This window comes from Trematomus bernacchii, unplaced genomic scaffold (assembly GCF_902827165.1).
Source record: "Trematomus bernacchii unplaced genomic scaffold, fTreBer1.1, whole genome shotgun sequence".
NCBI classification, from domain to species: domain Eukaryota; kingdom Metazoa; phylum Chordata; class Actinopteri; order Perciformes; family Nototheniidae; genus Trematomus; species Trematomus bernacchii.
In genome coordinates, this window is record NW_022987608.1 from 6103244 (window position 1) to 6121413 (window position 18170).

Here is an 18170-nt window from a genome sequence, read left to right on the forward strand (position 1 = left end):
AGCTCGGAGCAGCGGTCTGTGGTGCGGCTGTAACAAAGTTAACATGGTATATCATCGGACGAGAGCGTAACTAATGACACGTTTAAGCGATATTATGGAGAATCAAGACAGACTACTGTTTTCGAAGCTTTTTCACAAACATAGACAGGTAGAAGTTACTTTAAACCGCAGTGTTTTGGCTTGGAAGGAAACTGAGAAGAGCCGAAAACGAAGCTCTGGCATCAGCAACAGTGCTGAAACAGGTAAGAACAACATAGAAGTGAATTAGTTTATACCTTTGTAATAATTATACGCAATAAAGCATTTTGGACATGGCAAATAGCCTATCTAATCCTGTTCAAAAAGTGAGTGATACATATTTACACAAAATACATAAATGGAGTGACCATAAAACATGTTTTTACAATGTTGTTAAATTGTATTTAAGTGTATCAATCCCTCCTATAAATCATTTGCCTGAGCATATACATTATTTGTCTTAGTTAAACATTGTCACCAATTCAAAAAGAAAGTATAGCAGCTGTTTTCTTATCAGGATCATTATGGAGCAACAGTCAGGTCATGAAACTACTGTAGTTCTGTGGGGTTTCAGTCATAAATAATAAGGAGGCCCTTGTTTCTTACAAGCAAATACTAGTCATGGTTAACTAGATTGATGAAAGAGGATTTCTGTCCCAGTGACCTTTTAGAAAATCTACAAAATGTCCTCTTTTTAATGCCAAGCCAAAACATTTCGTTTTTGTAACTTGGTCACTTAAAGTTGATGCCAAAAGAGGCAGAATGTGGTTTAAACATACCGTGCATGTTGGGGTATAATATACCTAAAATACAAATAAAAGGACATCCATTCAAAAAAACAGGAAAATAACTTGTGTTTCAGCTTGTGACTGTTTTCATAGGTGATTTCTACACATAGCAGATTGTTTAACTAGCAACACATTTGTTACATTTTTATGTTGATTTAGTAAATCAGTGTCTGAGATTAGTGGTTCCTAAGAACATAAATACTACACACCCTTAAGTGCTAGTGTAGTTGCAGTGAGTTGGAGTCCCAGCATGCACTGGATTAATGGCCTGCACCTTAAATCATCTCTATACTGTAACTGTGGTTCTCAACCCGTCCTGGAAATGTTGTACCATTCCATCTTTTGCATCAGATAAATTTAACTTAATCCAGATGTCCTTTTCACCTCCTGAGGCTAATGTTTGTTCATCTTGATGAGTTCCCTGGTCTGCAATTACTGTACCATATAGAGTGAAGTTATTACAGCTGGCAAGGCACACTTCAGTTTAAACCTGGCCATTGACCTCCCTCAAAGTGGTATCAAGCGCCCTATAATAACCTGCCATAAAGACATCCATTTATTGAGTGAATGTTCAACACAGCTACACCAATGATAGCTGTGGCAAGTGTTTACCCAGGAGTTAGGAATCAAACGAGGGGACTTTGCCAGTAATGGATACGCTATGGATAAGCCCAACGTCAAACACCATGGAGGCACATTCTTTGAGAAGTAATCAAATGACGGTGTTTGCAAATTTAAGCTGCATATTATTTTTATCTTTATGGACACAGTCTTTGAGTAGGGTTGTGGTTATCATTAGTAGGCACTATAATCAAGTTAATCAGTGACTATGGTAGACATAGATGTTTGTGACTGCAATATAAAGTAAACATATTTGCACCTATCCAAAAAAAGAAATACAATTGTTCTAGACTTCAAAATGGTGTTGATTAGATTTCCACACTTTTCTCTCTGTGTAGTTTTTGCGCTGTTTGTTTAATATACATTTGAAACTCCTAAATGTTGCAACTGGACAATTAAGGAAATGTCATTGATACACTGATAGAAATCAATTCAGAGTGACTCAAATTTGACAGCTCTTCGCCTTGCTCTTGTCTTACATTCGTCTGCCAATCTTTTCCACCTAACATCGAACTTGACACCCAAATGCCATAAATGCCAGTATAAATTGATATGAGCACCTCTCTGGCCTTCATATTTTTCTATACAACATTAGGGGATGTTACCTCTTGACATTTAAGTGGATTTGGTCGAATCAGAGCATCTGTCAGTCAGATGTCCTGAGTAGATATACCGAGGCATTGGTATCCTAGCCAGGAATGTCGTTTACACACAGATTCACTCTCACACACAAACAAAATCCAATCACTGAGATGGCATTGCCTCTGAGACTGGAGTAAATCCTATGTCCACGTTATGCCTGAGTCACTCCTCCTATACAATGCATGCTCCCATCTTGGAGGAAAATCTAGACTAAATCACTGCATATGCTCTAGAGAGCATCTCCCCTTTGCAAATCACTATGCTTAGCAAGTAGTACTTCCTCAGGCCCTCTAAGCCTGGATATCTGCCTTTGCCAGAGGGGGTTTAGATATTTCCTTTCCTATATGGCAAAGCTGGATACAGATCCAACGTGTTACAGTCTGGGATTCATTTATAGCAATACAGGAAGTGTTGCAAGATAGGCTGTAATATGGTATCAGCAGCACAAGATTTCCTCTGTTACCAAATCACATATCAAAATCCACCTATGAAAACTGCAGAAGCAAAACTAAGCTATAGGATTTCGTGCATCAGTATCTCATAAAACTACAGTAAGTCTTAAAATGTTGGAAAAGGAGACTAAAGCCATGCTAGTATCTCCGTCACACTTTAGTTAGACTTTGACCTTCACGCTAATATTAGCATTTCACACGACTATGCTATCATGTTGTTAAACATATTGCCACCATTATTACTAATGTCAATTACCACTATCACCATCTGATTTTAGCATGTTTACATCCTAACATTTTCTTATTAACACTAGACACAAAGTACAGCTGAGGCTAATGACAATGTCAATAGATTTGCGGGAAGTAGTATGCAATTTAAAAATGGGATCTGATGATTTGCCAAGATGAAAGTTTTTTTTTACAGTTTATCCTGAGGAAAGATTCATGTTTGTTTCAAATTTGAGTTAAATCCATCTATGAGCGTCAAAAGCTTGCACTCACTTCAAGTCTTAGAGGACAAACCAGATGGCCTCCATAATCACTGGGATCTATCTTCTGGGAACCGTGAATGTCCATAAATTAGGGCCAATCCATTGAGTAGTGGTTAAGATATTTAACTGGATAATTAAACATTTTTGACCCTATGGCAAACACTGGTGAAAAAGCGAGGGCATCACAAAGGTCATTAGGATTCTTGCTCAGGGAAACATGAATGTCTGTGCACAACTTTAAAGCTATTTATTCAATATTGGCTAAAATATTTCAGTCTGATCTGAAGTTTTATCGTTGTCACAGAAAGCTTAGGTCGCAAAAAAGTATCTTTCCATTTCATATAGAAAGAAACAACTGATTGAGCGGTGCTTTAAGTATATTAGCGATCTAGCAGTACTATTGCACCCCTAGTGACTGCTCTCCTGTTGTACTTTTACACCTCTGCTGTCCTTTCTTTTCCATCTGTTTGCCTTAGCCTTGGCTTAACAAACCCATTGTGCCTTGGAGAAATCCACGTCTTGTTTGACAGCTCACTCCGATGTGTGCACAGGAAGATCTGTGCTTTGTAATCTAAAGAGGGTGCTCAATGCACAGCCCTGTCTGTACATTGAGAGACAGCTGCAGAGGGAGGAATGGAGAGAGATACAGATAAATAAACACTGCCAGAAAACAACAGCTGGAGACTGGGGACGCTGTGGTTTATACTGCATTACTGGAAGCAATAAAGCAGCTTTCATTAAATAGATTGTATTTATTTACCTGCAGCTGGGGTCAATACGAGTGAAAGGTCGGACTTGTATTGCCAATTACACAATGAATCAATGTTCTGGATGGTGAGGATGTATGAGAGTACAGTGCTGTCGTTGTAGGACATTTATCTTTTTCATTAATTATATTGCAGAAAAACACTTGCATACCCATTTGTAGCTATTATTCAGCATGGGGGGAAGAACATGTTGCATCACCCGACAACATAGACAGTCCTCAAAAATATTTTCCCCACTCTTGCACGTCTCTTGAAATGTAAAAACAGAAATGACATCAAAAACTGCATACATAGTGGGAGGACACCTAAAAACGCAAGCATTTCCTTAAGCTGGCGCTGGCTTGTGCTCATGCCAAACCTCAGTAACAATAAAGGGATTACACACTGATCCAGTGTGTAAGGGGAGGGGTGCAGAGAACAACAGCAGAATATGAATATGATGACAGCTTGTTGTTGTCAGAGGACTTAAGGTAGGTGAGGACAGGCACTGCGCTGTCACAGATATCATAATACACAAGCAGACACAAAATCTCTTGTGCACACATACGTGAATGCATCGGATATACTGAGTTAAAAATCCTGTAAGATCACCTCCAAATCAACATACACATCCTTATTTTGGGCTGAGAAAGTCAGCAATCAGGTGTGTGAAAAGGCATTTACTGACGTTATGTTAAGGCAATGTTAAGGAAACTAATATTTCTAGGGGTTAGCAAGATCATCAATCCAATAGAGTCTTCACAGGTTGCACCTTAATAATTGCAGGTACTTCTTGATACAGTTACAAAGTAGTCTCTAAATTCACACTAAACTGGTACAAACATTAAAAGGGACAGTTCAAGCCAAAATCTAGAATACATAAGCCTATGTGATTTGACTCATAATTTCTATCTTTCGCACAGCAGTGATACGGTTCCCATGTGAAATTGTTCACAAAAACCGTAATCATAATTCCTAGAAAAATACATTGTTTGAATGATTTAATACCTTTTTGTTTGCTTTGAGCACCACAACTCAAGTGCCATCTTATTCTCGAGAAGGCAGACATTTCCAACACTTGGCAATGGTATTTTGAGGGTGAATGTTCCCTTAAAGGTACTGTAAGTAAAGTCAATTAAGGTTTCTCATCCATGGTCACAGGAAAAAGATACTAACCCACCATCATAAAGACTGACCTTCAATCACCAGCAGTGGTGCTTTTGGCTAGAACACATAAAAGCTGGGTTACAATAGCAATTAAAAGGGCAAATGTTTTCATGTAATCAAAGAGCTGCATTTAACTGACCTCTTTGGCCCCATTTCATTAACTGAAAGATCCTCTTTGTTCCTTTGTTAAAGGGTACACTTATTGCCAAGGCCAGTGGCTCTCAATCCTCTGAGTACTGCTGATGTTAAACCCTTTATGTAGTTAAAAAGGGCCACTTTACTGATTTTAAACTTTACAAATGTGTTCTTCTCATAATATGAAATACTTAAACAAACCAATACACTGGTAAGTGCTTTGCGTTAAAGGCAGGCTCTTCAATATTTGGCAGCTCAATGATACAGTCATTAGGCGCGTTCACACCGGAGTACTTTTCCCCGTACTTTTCCCGTTTAGTTCCGTTAGTACCCCTTATGTTGCGTTCACACCAAAAAGAGTACTTGGTGCCGGGAACTGTTACCCCCATTTTTAGTGCCTGCTAGAGAGGTGGTACCAAAAAAGTACCAAAAAAGTACCAATTTCTATTGGCTGGGCGAATTGCAAACCACGCCCCGTAAAACTCTGAAAGGTTTTGTGAAGCCGCCATTGTATTTGTGGCATTAGCATTATTAGCATTAGCATTAGACCCGCGCACGAACGGAGAGAGAATAACTTATGGCAACACAAAACAAAACATGGGAGCGGTGGAGATGAGGAGGTGTCGGCGTTCTGGCGATTTACTCGGAAGGCTTCAGTAGGAGCTGCTGGGAGTCCCAGCAGCTCCTACTGAAGCCAGTCCCCAACTCCGGGGACTTCCGGCCGGGGACTTCGGGCGGCAGTATACGCGTGAAGTTGTTTGCGGCCTGCCAATAAACCCAAAGCAGCAGAAGAAGAAGTGACGTCGGCGGCTCATTTGTGTAATCTTCCCTCAGGGAACTTATTCCGGTGTGAACGCGATCTGTACTTAGTGCCCTGGGGTACTGGGCACTAAGTGCCGGCACTAAGTACGGCAAAGTACTTGGTGTGAAAGCGGCTATTGACTGAATGGAGACGACACGTTGATTTTTGTTATTTGTTATCTCTTGCAGCATTAAGTTGGATTGTTATAGTATTATGTTTTCTTGTGAATTTCTGTATCATTTAACCTATAGGCTTCTGAGTATGAATAACACTGTAATTCCTTGGTTAAACTGGTCATAATCTGTAGACCTACGCAACGTGAGAAGTCGCATTGAGTTAGGAGCCACCAATGCATAAAGTCACGTGAAGGGCAAATTCACCAATTGTGTAAAAATCTGCTTCCGGCCCTTTAGCAGATTACAGCAGTGCAGATGTTAATCCATCTCATGTGGTTAGAATGGAAACCAGTAGCACCCTGGACCCCGAGGACTTGGATGTTTCTGGCTCACTGGAGAAAGGTGCTAACAATGCCAGAGTTAGGGATTACATTCACACTATGGGCAGAGCGAAGCACCGCCACTGCCAGGATGTGGCAATGTCTTGCTCATTGATAGTTGCTCATGTCAGGGTTAGGGAATCATCCTCTACTGTATGCTGCTCCATGTTTTCATCCCATGCTATTGTCTCTTTGAACATGGCCCTATTTCCAAGGCAGTCTACTTGAACCTTTCATGTGTGGATCCTGAAGCCTGAATTAAAAACTTCACAGGTTGTTTCACATTGTTGTTGGGTTAAATCTGTTGTGAACAAATAACATATTGTGGTATTATTTGTGGGACTATTTATTGGCTAGATGCAATGACTTTATGCTGGATTTTTCTTTAGGACAGTGCAAGTCTAGCTTTTCCCCCTCTACACTTTATGCTAGGATAAGCTAAGCTAAGCAGCTACCGGCTTTAGCTACGTATTAACCATTTCTCAACAAGAAAGAAAGTAAAATGTTAAACTATTGCTTTAAAGTTAGATTTTCCCCACAAGTATTATCTGTAGGTAACAAGCTAGCTATCATATAAGGCTAATCCTCCAGTCAATTTGACTAAATATTTATAATTAATGTTAGAATGATTGGGCCCAAGCAGAAGTAACTTTGTGTTTTGAAATAGTTGTTTTTTTGCCACGCCTCAGGGACTTTAATCTTATTAATCATGCAGTCATCATGACCTTTGACACGTCAGGAGATAAAAGTATTATTTTTTCATGACTCGCATAGTTTAAAAATGTTTAACTTGAAAACATTGAAATTAAAACATTGATATCAATTTCACTTGGCAGCCTTAAGTGTTTATTGTACTGTACTGTAATGTCAATAGCACAAACACAAAGCATAGCGCTCCAGGTCACTCAACACTTCCTTGACTATTGTTTAAGTAAAAATATTAATATTATCTATATATCTAGGTTGCACTGATGTCTGAGTATTTGTGGTTTGTCTCTTGGAGATGTAACGGCATGTCCTTTTAACCTCATTGTCCCATCCAAGTCTTTTATTTGGAGTAACTGATAGCTAAAGTCACGTCCAGTATTGGCTTCCACCTTCATTGGGTATCGTATCATTGGGTATCATCTTGACTTTGCAGCATCAAAAGAAACCTGTGCATGCTTTCTTTCAAGTGCAGAGCTAGTAACAAAAAAACTTTCCTGCTTCCCAATTCCTGAATAGCTGATTTTTTTGCAGGTAGCAGACCTCTCAGTACACTCTGAGCCCTGTGGTATGAATGGGCAGCGTACACTGGCTTACTGCCTGTGCTAAGATTATTTTCGAGCACAAAGAGCAAAAGTATGTCAGAGCAGAGAGAGGATCTGCCTTGTATGGCCGAGGGCTTAGCATGTAGTTTAGGGACTGCTACAAAGTAGGGAATTTGTGTGTGTGTGTGTGTGTGTGTGTGTGTGTGTGTGTGTGTGTGTGTGTGTGTGTGTGTGTGTGTGTGTGTGTGTGTGTGTGTGTGTGTGTGTGTGTGTGTGTGTGTGTGTGTGTGTGTGTGTGTGTGTGTGTGTGTGTGTGTGTGTGTGTGTGTGTGTGTGTGTGTGTGTGTGTGTGTGTGTGTGTGTGTGTGTGTGTGTGTGTGTGTGATGTGTGTGTGTGTGTGTGTGTGTGTGTGTGTGTGTGTGTGTGTGTGTGTGTGTGTGTGTGTGTGTGTGTGTGTGTGTGTGTGTGTGTGTGTGTGTGTGTGTGTGTGTGGCAGGGTTATTGGAGCAGTGTTTGAATGTGGGAATGTCAGCTATTGTTTCCAGTTCCTTCCCTAACACAGTTCACTGGGATTGTTGGATTTGTGCTTGCTCCTGGGGTTATTTTAACCAAGTTGTACAAAAGACCAGAGAGAGAGATAGATACCGCCTGTTCTGACTCAATGATGAATGTTAGCTTGTTTCTTTGACAGAAGTTGATTTGCCCAGCAGGCCAATACAGAAAAGAGTTCATGCATTTTTCATTTCACCTTAAGCCAAGGGAGCTTAAAGTAACAAAAATGTAAATGTAAGACAGGAGATAACATATTCTAATGTATTCCACTGAATGGTTTTGCAGAAATCCAGTACAGGTTTGGTGCTTGGATGTCAAACAAACAGCAAAAATGATTTCATGTTGAATTATCTCAAATATAAATCAAAAAAATCATTGGTTCTTCCCTGATGTGCAGTATTTTTAACCATCAAAAAGTAACATTTTACCAAAGAAAATCAGCTTTTCTTAAATGTGCATCCTTGCATGGAATGATTTTTGGCATTAGCACATAATTCTCAATACACTGTCAGCACATCTCAATGATAAGTCAAACCATTTGCACAACAAAAACAAAAGTAAAAGTTACCTCGACTATCGCACTGATGCATTTTTATTTCCAGATTCTCAGGCACATGTTGGGAGATGTCTAGACATTAAAAATAATCAGTTTTGTAAGACGTAGTGTCACATATACACCTTAATCCCATTGTCAATAATGAGACATTATATGACTTTATAACAGAAGACGTTTTTATTTTTCAAGTAGCTGTCAAAAAAAAAGCCAATGATGGTGTTTGACTTCCATTAAGCCACTTCATTCTAACGGCCCGTCCACACAGCGGCGTTGGAAGCTTCTTCCAACGCTTCTGCCCATTCACTTTGAATGGGGTGACGTCACTTTTCGCCGAACTGCATTGTGGGAAGCAGAGCGGAGCTTTCCTGGCGTTTCAGGCTGCAAAAGTTGAGCAATGTTCAACTTTTGAAGCTTCTGAAGCTTTCGGTGGAAGCGTCAGCCAATCAAATCATATGCCAGTACAAGCTCTAGCCAATCAAACCGCTGCTTGTGTGTCAGGGGCGGGAGATTCATGTGATTGGTTGTTGGTCGAGCTTCAGACACGCCCGCCGGCAAGCTTTTTCCAAAGCCGCTGTGTGGACGGGCCGTAAGGGTCCTGCTATTGTGCATGCTGACTCATTGTCACACTGACATGTCTTACTGTGACACTTCTGTCATTAGTATCCCACTTATTTTTCTAATATGAAAAGTCAAAATATCTGCTGTGAAAAGGGCTTATAGACCCAAGGAGAAGAGAAAAAGAGGACCTATTATGCTAATTTTCAGGTAGATATTTGTATTTTGTGTCTCTACTGTGACATGTTTCCATGCTTTAGTGTTCAAAAAGGTCTTCATTTTGTCAAACTGACATAGCTACAGAGTAATTATGTTGTTGAAAATCTTATGTCACAGGCTTCTCCAAGAATGCAACATAATAACAATACAGATAGCAAGAGCAATACAAAAAGAAAAATAGTTATAAAATAAAGTGAGCATGTGGAATAGTGCAGTACGAGTCTATATACAAGTTATTGGAATGATATATATTAGGTATTAGATACATATTACTGAGTAGCAGATGAATGTTTTGAAGTTGTTTCAGCAGTTCAATTGTTTAACAGTCTCACTGCCCGCGGGAAGAAACTGTCTCCGAATCTTCTTGTCTTTGCCAGGATGCTGCGGTAACGTCTGCCAGACGGCAACAGAAAGAACAGTTTGTGGCTGGGGTGATGGGGGTCTTTGATAATCCGTAGTGATTTCTTCCTGAGCCGCTGGGAGTAAAGGTCCTCCATGGATGGCAGCTCCGTCCTGGTGATGTGCTGTGCAGTTTTCACCACCCTCTGTAAAGCCTTACGATTGAGGTCGGTGCAGCTGCCGTACCAGGCCGTGATGCTGCCAGTCAGGATACTCTCTATCGTGCACCTGTAGAAGTTGCAGAGTATCCTGGAATCCATTTTGAACCTCCTCAACCTGCGGAGGAAGAAGAGCCGCTGTCGAGCTTTCTTGGTGATGGTGGTGGTGTGAAGAGTCCATGTCAGGTCCTCAGTGATGTGGACCCCAAGGAACCTGAAGCTGCTGACTCTCTCCACCGTAGTCCCATTGATGGCGATGGGGGCGTGTCCCTCTCCCTGCTGCTTCCTGTAATCCACAATCAGCTCCTTTGTTTTGCTGATGTTGAGATGGAGGTTGTTCTCCTGGCACCAAGATGTCAGGTTTTCGACCTCCTCTCTGTACGCCGTCTCGTCATCGTCTGTGATCTGGCCGATCGTGTCATCAGCAAACTTCACGATGGTGTTGGAGCTGTGTGTGGCCACACAGTCGTGAGTGAACAGGGAGTAGAGGAGAGGGCTGAGCACGCAACCTCTTTTCTCCCTCTGTCTGAAACCAGAGTCCAGTCTGCTCTGATTGGTTAGCTGGCCGGCTCCGTTGTGATTGGTCATCCGCTTAGAGATGTCCCGCCTATCGACATTGTACGCCTATCATGTACAATGTGTTAGAACGTTAACCAATAGAAGCAAGAGTGTCATATAGTGATGTCTATATGTTAAAGTAAACAACGGAGTCCAATGGAGGTGTAAGTGTTTCAGGCGGGGGGGGGGGGGGGCTTTCGAGTGTGTGGGAGAGAAACTGAATTAATGGTAAAAGTGTCTCAGTTATGTCAGTCACTGCAACCTTGGATAGATATAATGCTGAAATTACTAAATAACAGTAACTTTGATTGTCCAGAATCATGTATTTTAATACAACACAAACAGAGCACTACTGTAGGTGCCATTTTTCAAATAGTTGGAATAAAACTCCTTCGTTCTCATTTCTTCTGAAATAAAGCTATTACCCGTACGGCCATAACTCTTCCTATTTGTCAAAGTGTGAATATTGATGGCCATAAAGTTATTCATGCCTGCATGGCACATCATCTTTATTTGAGAGAGAAATGAAATCCTATTCCCCCAGGAAAGAAATAATATGTCATGGCTCCCTCCCATCCATTCCCCCATATCAGCTGAATACATTTGTGGGAGGTAATGCCTGTACAGTATGTGAAGCAGTTGAAGAGGTCAGTTAAACTCATCACAAGTAATACTGTCATTTTCTAGTATAGATGTATTGATATCTGGATTTTAAAAAATGGTTCACAGGGGAAAGTCAAATTGTGAGATCCAGTTCAGAATATGCATTCATCACATTCCTTCCATTGATTTCCACCATTTTACATGCATGTAATGGGTCGTTAGTGATTCTTAAAATAATGTATTGCCTTCATCTGGATTTCCCTTGACCACTATTTTTCATACTAACACCTCAATTACAATTATTGATGTGAAAGGTAACCATTTCTCAACAATCCCCTCTCTTTTCCCAATAACTGCCTTTCAAACACAGTAAATTAATAGCTATTCAATCCTTTTTAGGCAGCTTTTTAGGGCAACTGACCCACCCATCTCTTCACTGCCAGCAGGTACCACATCGAGCCGTACCCGACAAACTCTGTGAATGAACAATGCATGCAAGGGTTTCATCTAAGTAATTTTAAACTAGCAGCCTAAATCCTGTTCCCATGGGGCGAAAAAGAACAAGAAGATGCAGTTTCTTCCCAAACACCCACCTCGTCCCTTGGGATGTGTCTGTGTTACGCTCCCACTCATTTCACTGTTTGTGAAATTAATGCCAGGCTCCTATTCTAAAGTCATCTTTTGTAACCAAAGAGACAAAGCGGGCATCATTTTAAAGGGGAAACCAGATCTTTCTTTTCTTCTTTTATTTCCTTACTTGTTGGATGCTTAGTTACACATCCAGCATTTACAAAGCATATTATTATGTATCTGACTTATAATTTATTATTATAAGTCCACTTACGTTTTTGGTCTCCACCAGCTGGCTCATCAGCTGAATATTGAACTTTATCAGCTATTTTCTGACTTTTTCTGTGTCTTAGAAATCATATAGTGGGTTTATTGGAACTTTTTCACTAAAACAGCTGCCTCCTACATCTGGAAATCAGGCCCGCGAGTTGGGTGAGACTGAACCAAAACGATAAACATTTGTGGGGCATAAAACCAAAACAATGATCTGAAACAAGTTCCGTAAAGCTGCGGGGAACTGCAGAGTTGGGCGATTATTCTTTGTGGTTTTACTTTGAGCTACACACAATTTTGTGACCCATTGTTGATGTAAAAATATCGATTTCTGCAGCTTTAATGGTATTGAAAAATCTGAATGATAGTTTGCAAATACGAAATAGCGATATATTATATATATATATTATAAGACATTTTGCTGGGCATCAAGCAGTTGAATATATTTTTTTTTTCTGTCTCTTCAGCACACATCCATGCTCTGCAAGTGTGTGAGATAGTGGCTGTCCACACCAAAGATGATGACCAAGACAACAAAGAGACCAGAAGGAGTCGGGCGGAAGCAAAGCAGACCTCACAGCTGCATCCCCATGCTTTCACAGGTATAAAACCAACACTGATATACACGCTTAAAGGGATATTCCACACATAGTACAAGTCAAAGTCAATCTGCTTGTCACAGGGAGTAATACTCTGAAACCAGTTGTATAATTTCTTCTATGGCCCCGGGGGAGTTTTGCCATGTCTTGGAAAATGACAAGTGGTATTATGGGAAGTGTTTGATCCAGATTTTGTTGTGGGTTGACCCATTTCTCAGTAATTTCTCATGCAATACTCAATATGATGCCTGAACCCTCATGCCTGAAGCCAGTGTTGTCGCTTTCCCTTTACTACAGTAGGTTAATGCCACATCACAGTTACAGTGTGAGAAAGGGTGCCAAAAGCCTGTGTTCAGCTCCACCAGTCACAAGTGATGACACTGGAAATAAGCCTGTAGACAGCTCCACAGTCTGAAAGTAATGCATTAACAAGAGAGTCCCTCACAGCTTAGCTCAGTGGGTCTAGGATGGCAGCATGCCAGTGATTTATGGGCTAATGCATCATTTCGAGCCATTAGATTATATCCAAACAAGATCGGATTTACATTATTTATCACAGCCAAATGTTAAAAATTACCTCCCTAATGTGAGCTTTTACTGGCATTAGAGTGAGTCGAGCCTGACATGACTGCTTTCCCACGATCTGTGGAAACTTGGCTTCAAAGACACTCCCCATCACTTGCCTCATGATTATGTAACTTATTAAAAGGAGGATTTTGCTCCCACTCTAAACGTCTCCTCGCCTGCCCCGCTGCAAGAAATGAGGTACGTTAAGTGATTTCCACTGAAGTACTCAAAGTTAACTTTTCCATCTGATAAAAAGAATGCTTGGTGTGATAATTTGACTTTGAAATGCTAAGCGGGTGAATTCGACGTCAAAGTGCTTAGCGAGTGATTTTCCGCTCCTTAATGTAAATATTTCAGTAATGTTCCTAACTGGATATTATATGACTCTACTTTTTGTCTGAATACCCACTGAGCCCTGTTTAACTTAACTGACTTCTTCATGTCTCACTCACACGTCAAATTGACCTGTTTTGTAAGGATAAAACTAGGGTTCATTCTCTGGCCAGGTCTGCACAATCGCAAAACCAGAGGGCACTGAGTCTAGTCTGAACACAGCATGTTGGCTCTCTGCTGATGTAAACACACCTGCTGTAAGTATAGCTTTCAGATCAGGATCTTGTTTTGGTGAAACCATCTTTCTTCTGTTGGTACTCCTTTTTTCTATTCTTCGTCCAAAAAATGGAAAGTATAGTGTGTTGGTAAGTGGTTATGGACCGACAGAAAGGTTGACAGATCAATCTCTGCAACAGACAGATTGGCATACTAGACCTAAATTCTCTTTAAATAGCATTTTATAACTCTTCACCCTTCAGTAAAGGGAACTGAGAACTTCCACACCAACACTATGTGCAATATAAATATCATTACCATCATTACAAAACACTTGCTGCTATATAACATGTGCAATATCATTATTATTAATGATGTTCTACGTGCAATTACGTATCTGCCACTACGTTCTTTTTGCACTACTAAATACTGTTAATATTTACATAAACGATGTGACCGTCTATGTTTCCTGTAGATATTTAATTGCCCTTTTTACTGCACTTTTAGTGTACAGTTTTATTATTATGCTGCTGTGTTTATTGTATTTTTGTAACTCTGGTACAACAATTTCCTTCGGGATAAATAAGGTCCTATCTTATCGTATCTTAAGTTATTGTATGGCTACAAGCCATACATAACAAAAGGAGACACAGTTAAAACAAATATACGTCAAAAAACAAATGAAATGTCTCCGGTAATTGCTATCATTTTACATTCTACCCCGACAACCCTTAAAAAAGACATATCTTTTTGCCTGGTTTTTCTCACATCTTCCTTCTGTTTTGTTCCTCTACAGTTTCCTACGTCAGAAGAACAAGGCAGCACCAGTGGCGCTGCAGTGAAGTGACTTTCCACTCTGCCAACCAGGCACTCAGCGAGCAGTGGATCAAAGTTATCAATGAGCAACTGGCATTACTCAGTACGTACTGTTAAATGGTGTTCTCTAGCAGATAATGTACTTGGAACTTAATCATAATCAGTTTACTACGTGCCATAAAAATGTCACGTAAATGGAATTTGGCTTGGTATGTACTTGGAAGATTACAAAGATGAGTACACACGTCATTAAGCTGCACTACACCGAGCCAAAGTGCCAATGTAACTGCATTATCTAACTGCTTATCTATTAGCACATTGGTAACGTTATTTGGAAAAAGAAATTAATTCTGGCAATGCCAAACATTTAGCCTTGTTTTTAATGGTTTTAGAAATCGCTACTTGCTGTTTTTCCAGCTGAGTTTGGACTGTCAGATGTTGATGACAGGTGTTCTGTGAGGATCAGGCTTTTTATCTCTCAAGCAATTTCAGAAGCTGTCAGCTTTGTGCACAAGGGACATGCAATACAATCTTTATTCTGAGGGGTTTATAGACTACTTCAGTGAGACACCACCTTACAGGATGTAACATAAGTTACTGTAGTGCCCAAGGAAAACCTTGGACTTATTGCTAAATGAGTTCTTCTACACCTCAACCGGATTGTAAAGAAGCTAAGTTTTACCGTCCATAACAAATATTTTATTCATTTCAGTGGTATAAATGCCCTCAGGAGAGCCCTTTGGAAAACTTTCAATAGAGGTTGCCCTCCTGCATTTCTCTTTCTAGACAGCACCTCTCAGGCATAAAGAATGAAAATAGCGATAGCCGATAGTCTGATGAAATATAAATGGTGGTTATGCAAACATTAAAAGAGTGTCCTATATGTTAACACATTTTTTAAACATAATTATTTGGAAGAGGTAAGGAATTTAACTTTCTTTTAACGGAACAAGGTAATACACAATTGCGTACCAGAGGTTTTAGTGTGTAACTATCATGTGGAGATCGAGTGTAAGATGGTTTAAACCATTTTTAATGGCGAACTTGGTTCTGTTTGTGATGAATCAATTCAAGGAAATTAACTACATTCATTTTGTAGATGAAGCCTGAGTGTGGTCCAATAGTGTTAGTCTCCTCCACAGTACACCTTTACATCACCCATTGACAATCCATTTATGTAATCTAATGGAACTTTTGTCTTATTGCCAAACAATATTGCGCTCTATATTTCTTTGTGCTCATTTAACTCTTGATCCCAATGGATTCATTATTAATTGGAGCAGCTGCCATACCTCAGTTAGTTGTCTTAAACGCAGTCTTCTTCAACGGCCATAAACAAGCCATTTAGTATTCTCCATCGCAGCACTTTGTAGGTTTATCAGCGAATGATGCAGCACCTCTGAATTGCTTCACACTCCTCCCATAGTGGGTAGACACATCATTTGTTTCGTGAGCGGCTTGTTTTGGGGATAAGTCAGTTTGACGGAGCATTCTGGGAAAGGTGTCTGGTTAATGAAAACTACATCAAGCTGCTGTCAGTTACACATTTGTAAAAAAGGTAAACACTGAGCCTTTTTAATGAATATCTCACACCCCTCCCTCACTTTGCAGCCAACCGACCGAAGAGCCTTCTGGTGTACATCAATCCGTACGGGGGAAAGCGGCGCGGGAAGCGTATTTACGAGCAGAAGGTGGCCCCACTCTTTGGCCGCGCCTGCATCTCAACCGACGTGATTGGTGGGTCCCTATCACTGGCTTTCCCTAAGATTTAAATAAAAAATGAGTCTCGATGCCCGCTGTATAGATCTCCACTGCCACTGTGGCCTCTCGAAGGGACCGAGGAGGCTTCCAAGGATATGATTTGCCTTTTAGTGCCATTAATCATGCCAGCGCCTTAATGGAAGCTGTGATAGTTGATAAGCAAGGGTATCCAAACACATCTATTATTCAAAAAGTGTTTGCTACAGCTTCACATAGTCTGGGTATTGATGGTCCATCAGACTGAATTCTATTCACCCTGGGTTTCCTACAGCAGCTGTGAATTGCAGCTGCATTTGTGTTTATATTACATGCCTGAAAAACGGATTGGAATTTTGTTTTTGTCGGCCTAAGGCTTATTTTGCGGGCTGATATACAATTGTTGAATGAGGCTGTTTTGTGACTTTGTATCTTTGCTTTTTCTGAAAATGTATCTTTGTGACTTATCCAGTTAATTCATGTTTAAACAATGCAGTGTCTGGTATTTCAATACAAGTCAGGCCATACAAAATCGACTTACTTTGTCTGTACATTTCCCTTTCATTGAAGTTGTATTAACCCTTAGATGCACGAGTGACTGGACCCTACACTCTTCCATAAGTGGGTCAAAAAGGACCCGTATTAGAATAATATGTGTTTTTTTGTCATTTTGGTTAAGAAAAATCACTTGTATAATATTTAGTATTATATTTTGGTTCACACTAGAAATATTTTATATTACATTTTTCACTATTTAGACATTTTAGACTTTTTTTTTTACATTTGGATAAAAAACGTTTTCCCATACTGTAGGATTCCATAGAAAATGCATGCGGGTCATTTTTGACCCACTTATGGAAGCTTGGGGTAGTAATACAAAAACTACAATTTCTTAAAATGTAAATACAAAAAATTTGAATGGCATGATATCCAAAACATGTTTTTTGAGGAATAGCTGGAATAGGAAATGATACAAAAATATAATTACAAAGATACTTCAAGAAAACCACCTCACCGGGTCAAAAAATACCCACTTATGCATCTAAGGGTTAACACATTGAATTTGTTTCCATAGTTACAGAGCGAGCCAATCATGCCAGGGACCACTTGAAAACGGAGGCCAATCTAGATAAATATGACGGGTGAGTACTCAGGTGGCTGATTTCAACACTGGTTCTTCACTGTGACATGGAGCTGACTCCTGTCTGTTCATATTGCAATAAAGCTTTTGAGAGACTCTCCCATGAGCTGGGTATCAATTATTGCCTTTTAGGAGCTTGTAATGAAGCTCTGTTGTGCTGCAATCTGTCGTGTCAGATTGTAATCACTGATACACAGCCCTGTGTGCATTTGGGCGTCTCAACTCAACTACACTCATTTGGATGATCTCACATGTTGACTTGCATTTCCAGAGTTAGATTTCTGTAACCTTGTGTAACCTTATATCTCTGTGACTCTCTAGATCAGGATTGGCAAACAGTTGGTTTATAAGCTTGAGTAAACATGCTGGTATTGTAACAAAGAGATACAGTTTTCATCCTTTCGTTACGACTTATTCCTTCAAACTTGTTGGCCATGTTTTTATTTTGACTTTGGTTTTGGCTTTACAGTTAAAGTACATATATAATAAATTATTACAATCCATGCTGTGGAAAACATGAATGCAAAATTATTGGCATTTCATTCATTAGTTCTTTAGCCATTTCCTGCAAAACCACTCATGTCATCGTGAGTGGATCTGTAGGATTTGAAATCTGGGTAAAATAAATAGGCTGTATAAAATATTGTGTAGTAGAAGTTAAGATATTTCACAGGAGAAGTTGAAACGTTTCCCTGCTTGAGGTGCTGGG

The 18170-nt window shown here is 40.0% G+C and overlaps 1 protein-coding gene across 1 annotated transcript in view; it reads left to right on the forward strand.

Annotated features, from left to right (window-relative positions):
- The window catches only part of cerk (ceramide kinase), a 41640-nt gene continuing 23470 nt past the window's right edge, over nucleotides 1-18170 (forward strand). The window contains exons 1-5 of the mRNA XM_034131627.1: nucleotides 1-242; nucleotides 12520-12654; nucleotides 14564-14686; nucleotides 16195-16320; nucleotides 17396-17462. Of these exons, the coding sequence (XP_033987518.1) occupies nucleotides 74-242; nucleotides 12520-12654; nucleotides 14564-14686; nucleotides 16195-16320; nucleotides 17396-17462 (620 nt within the window). The 5' untranslated portion in view covers nucleotides 1-73. The remainder of the gene's footprint in view (nucleotides 243-12519; nucleotides 12655-14563; nucleotides 14687-16194; nucleotides 16321-17395; nucleotides 17463-18170) is intronic.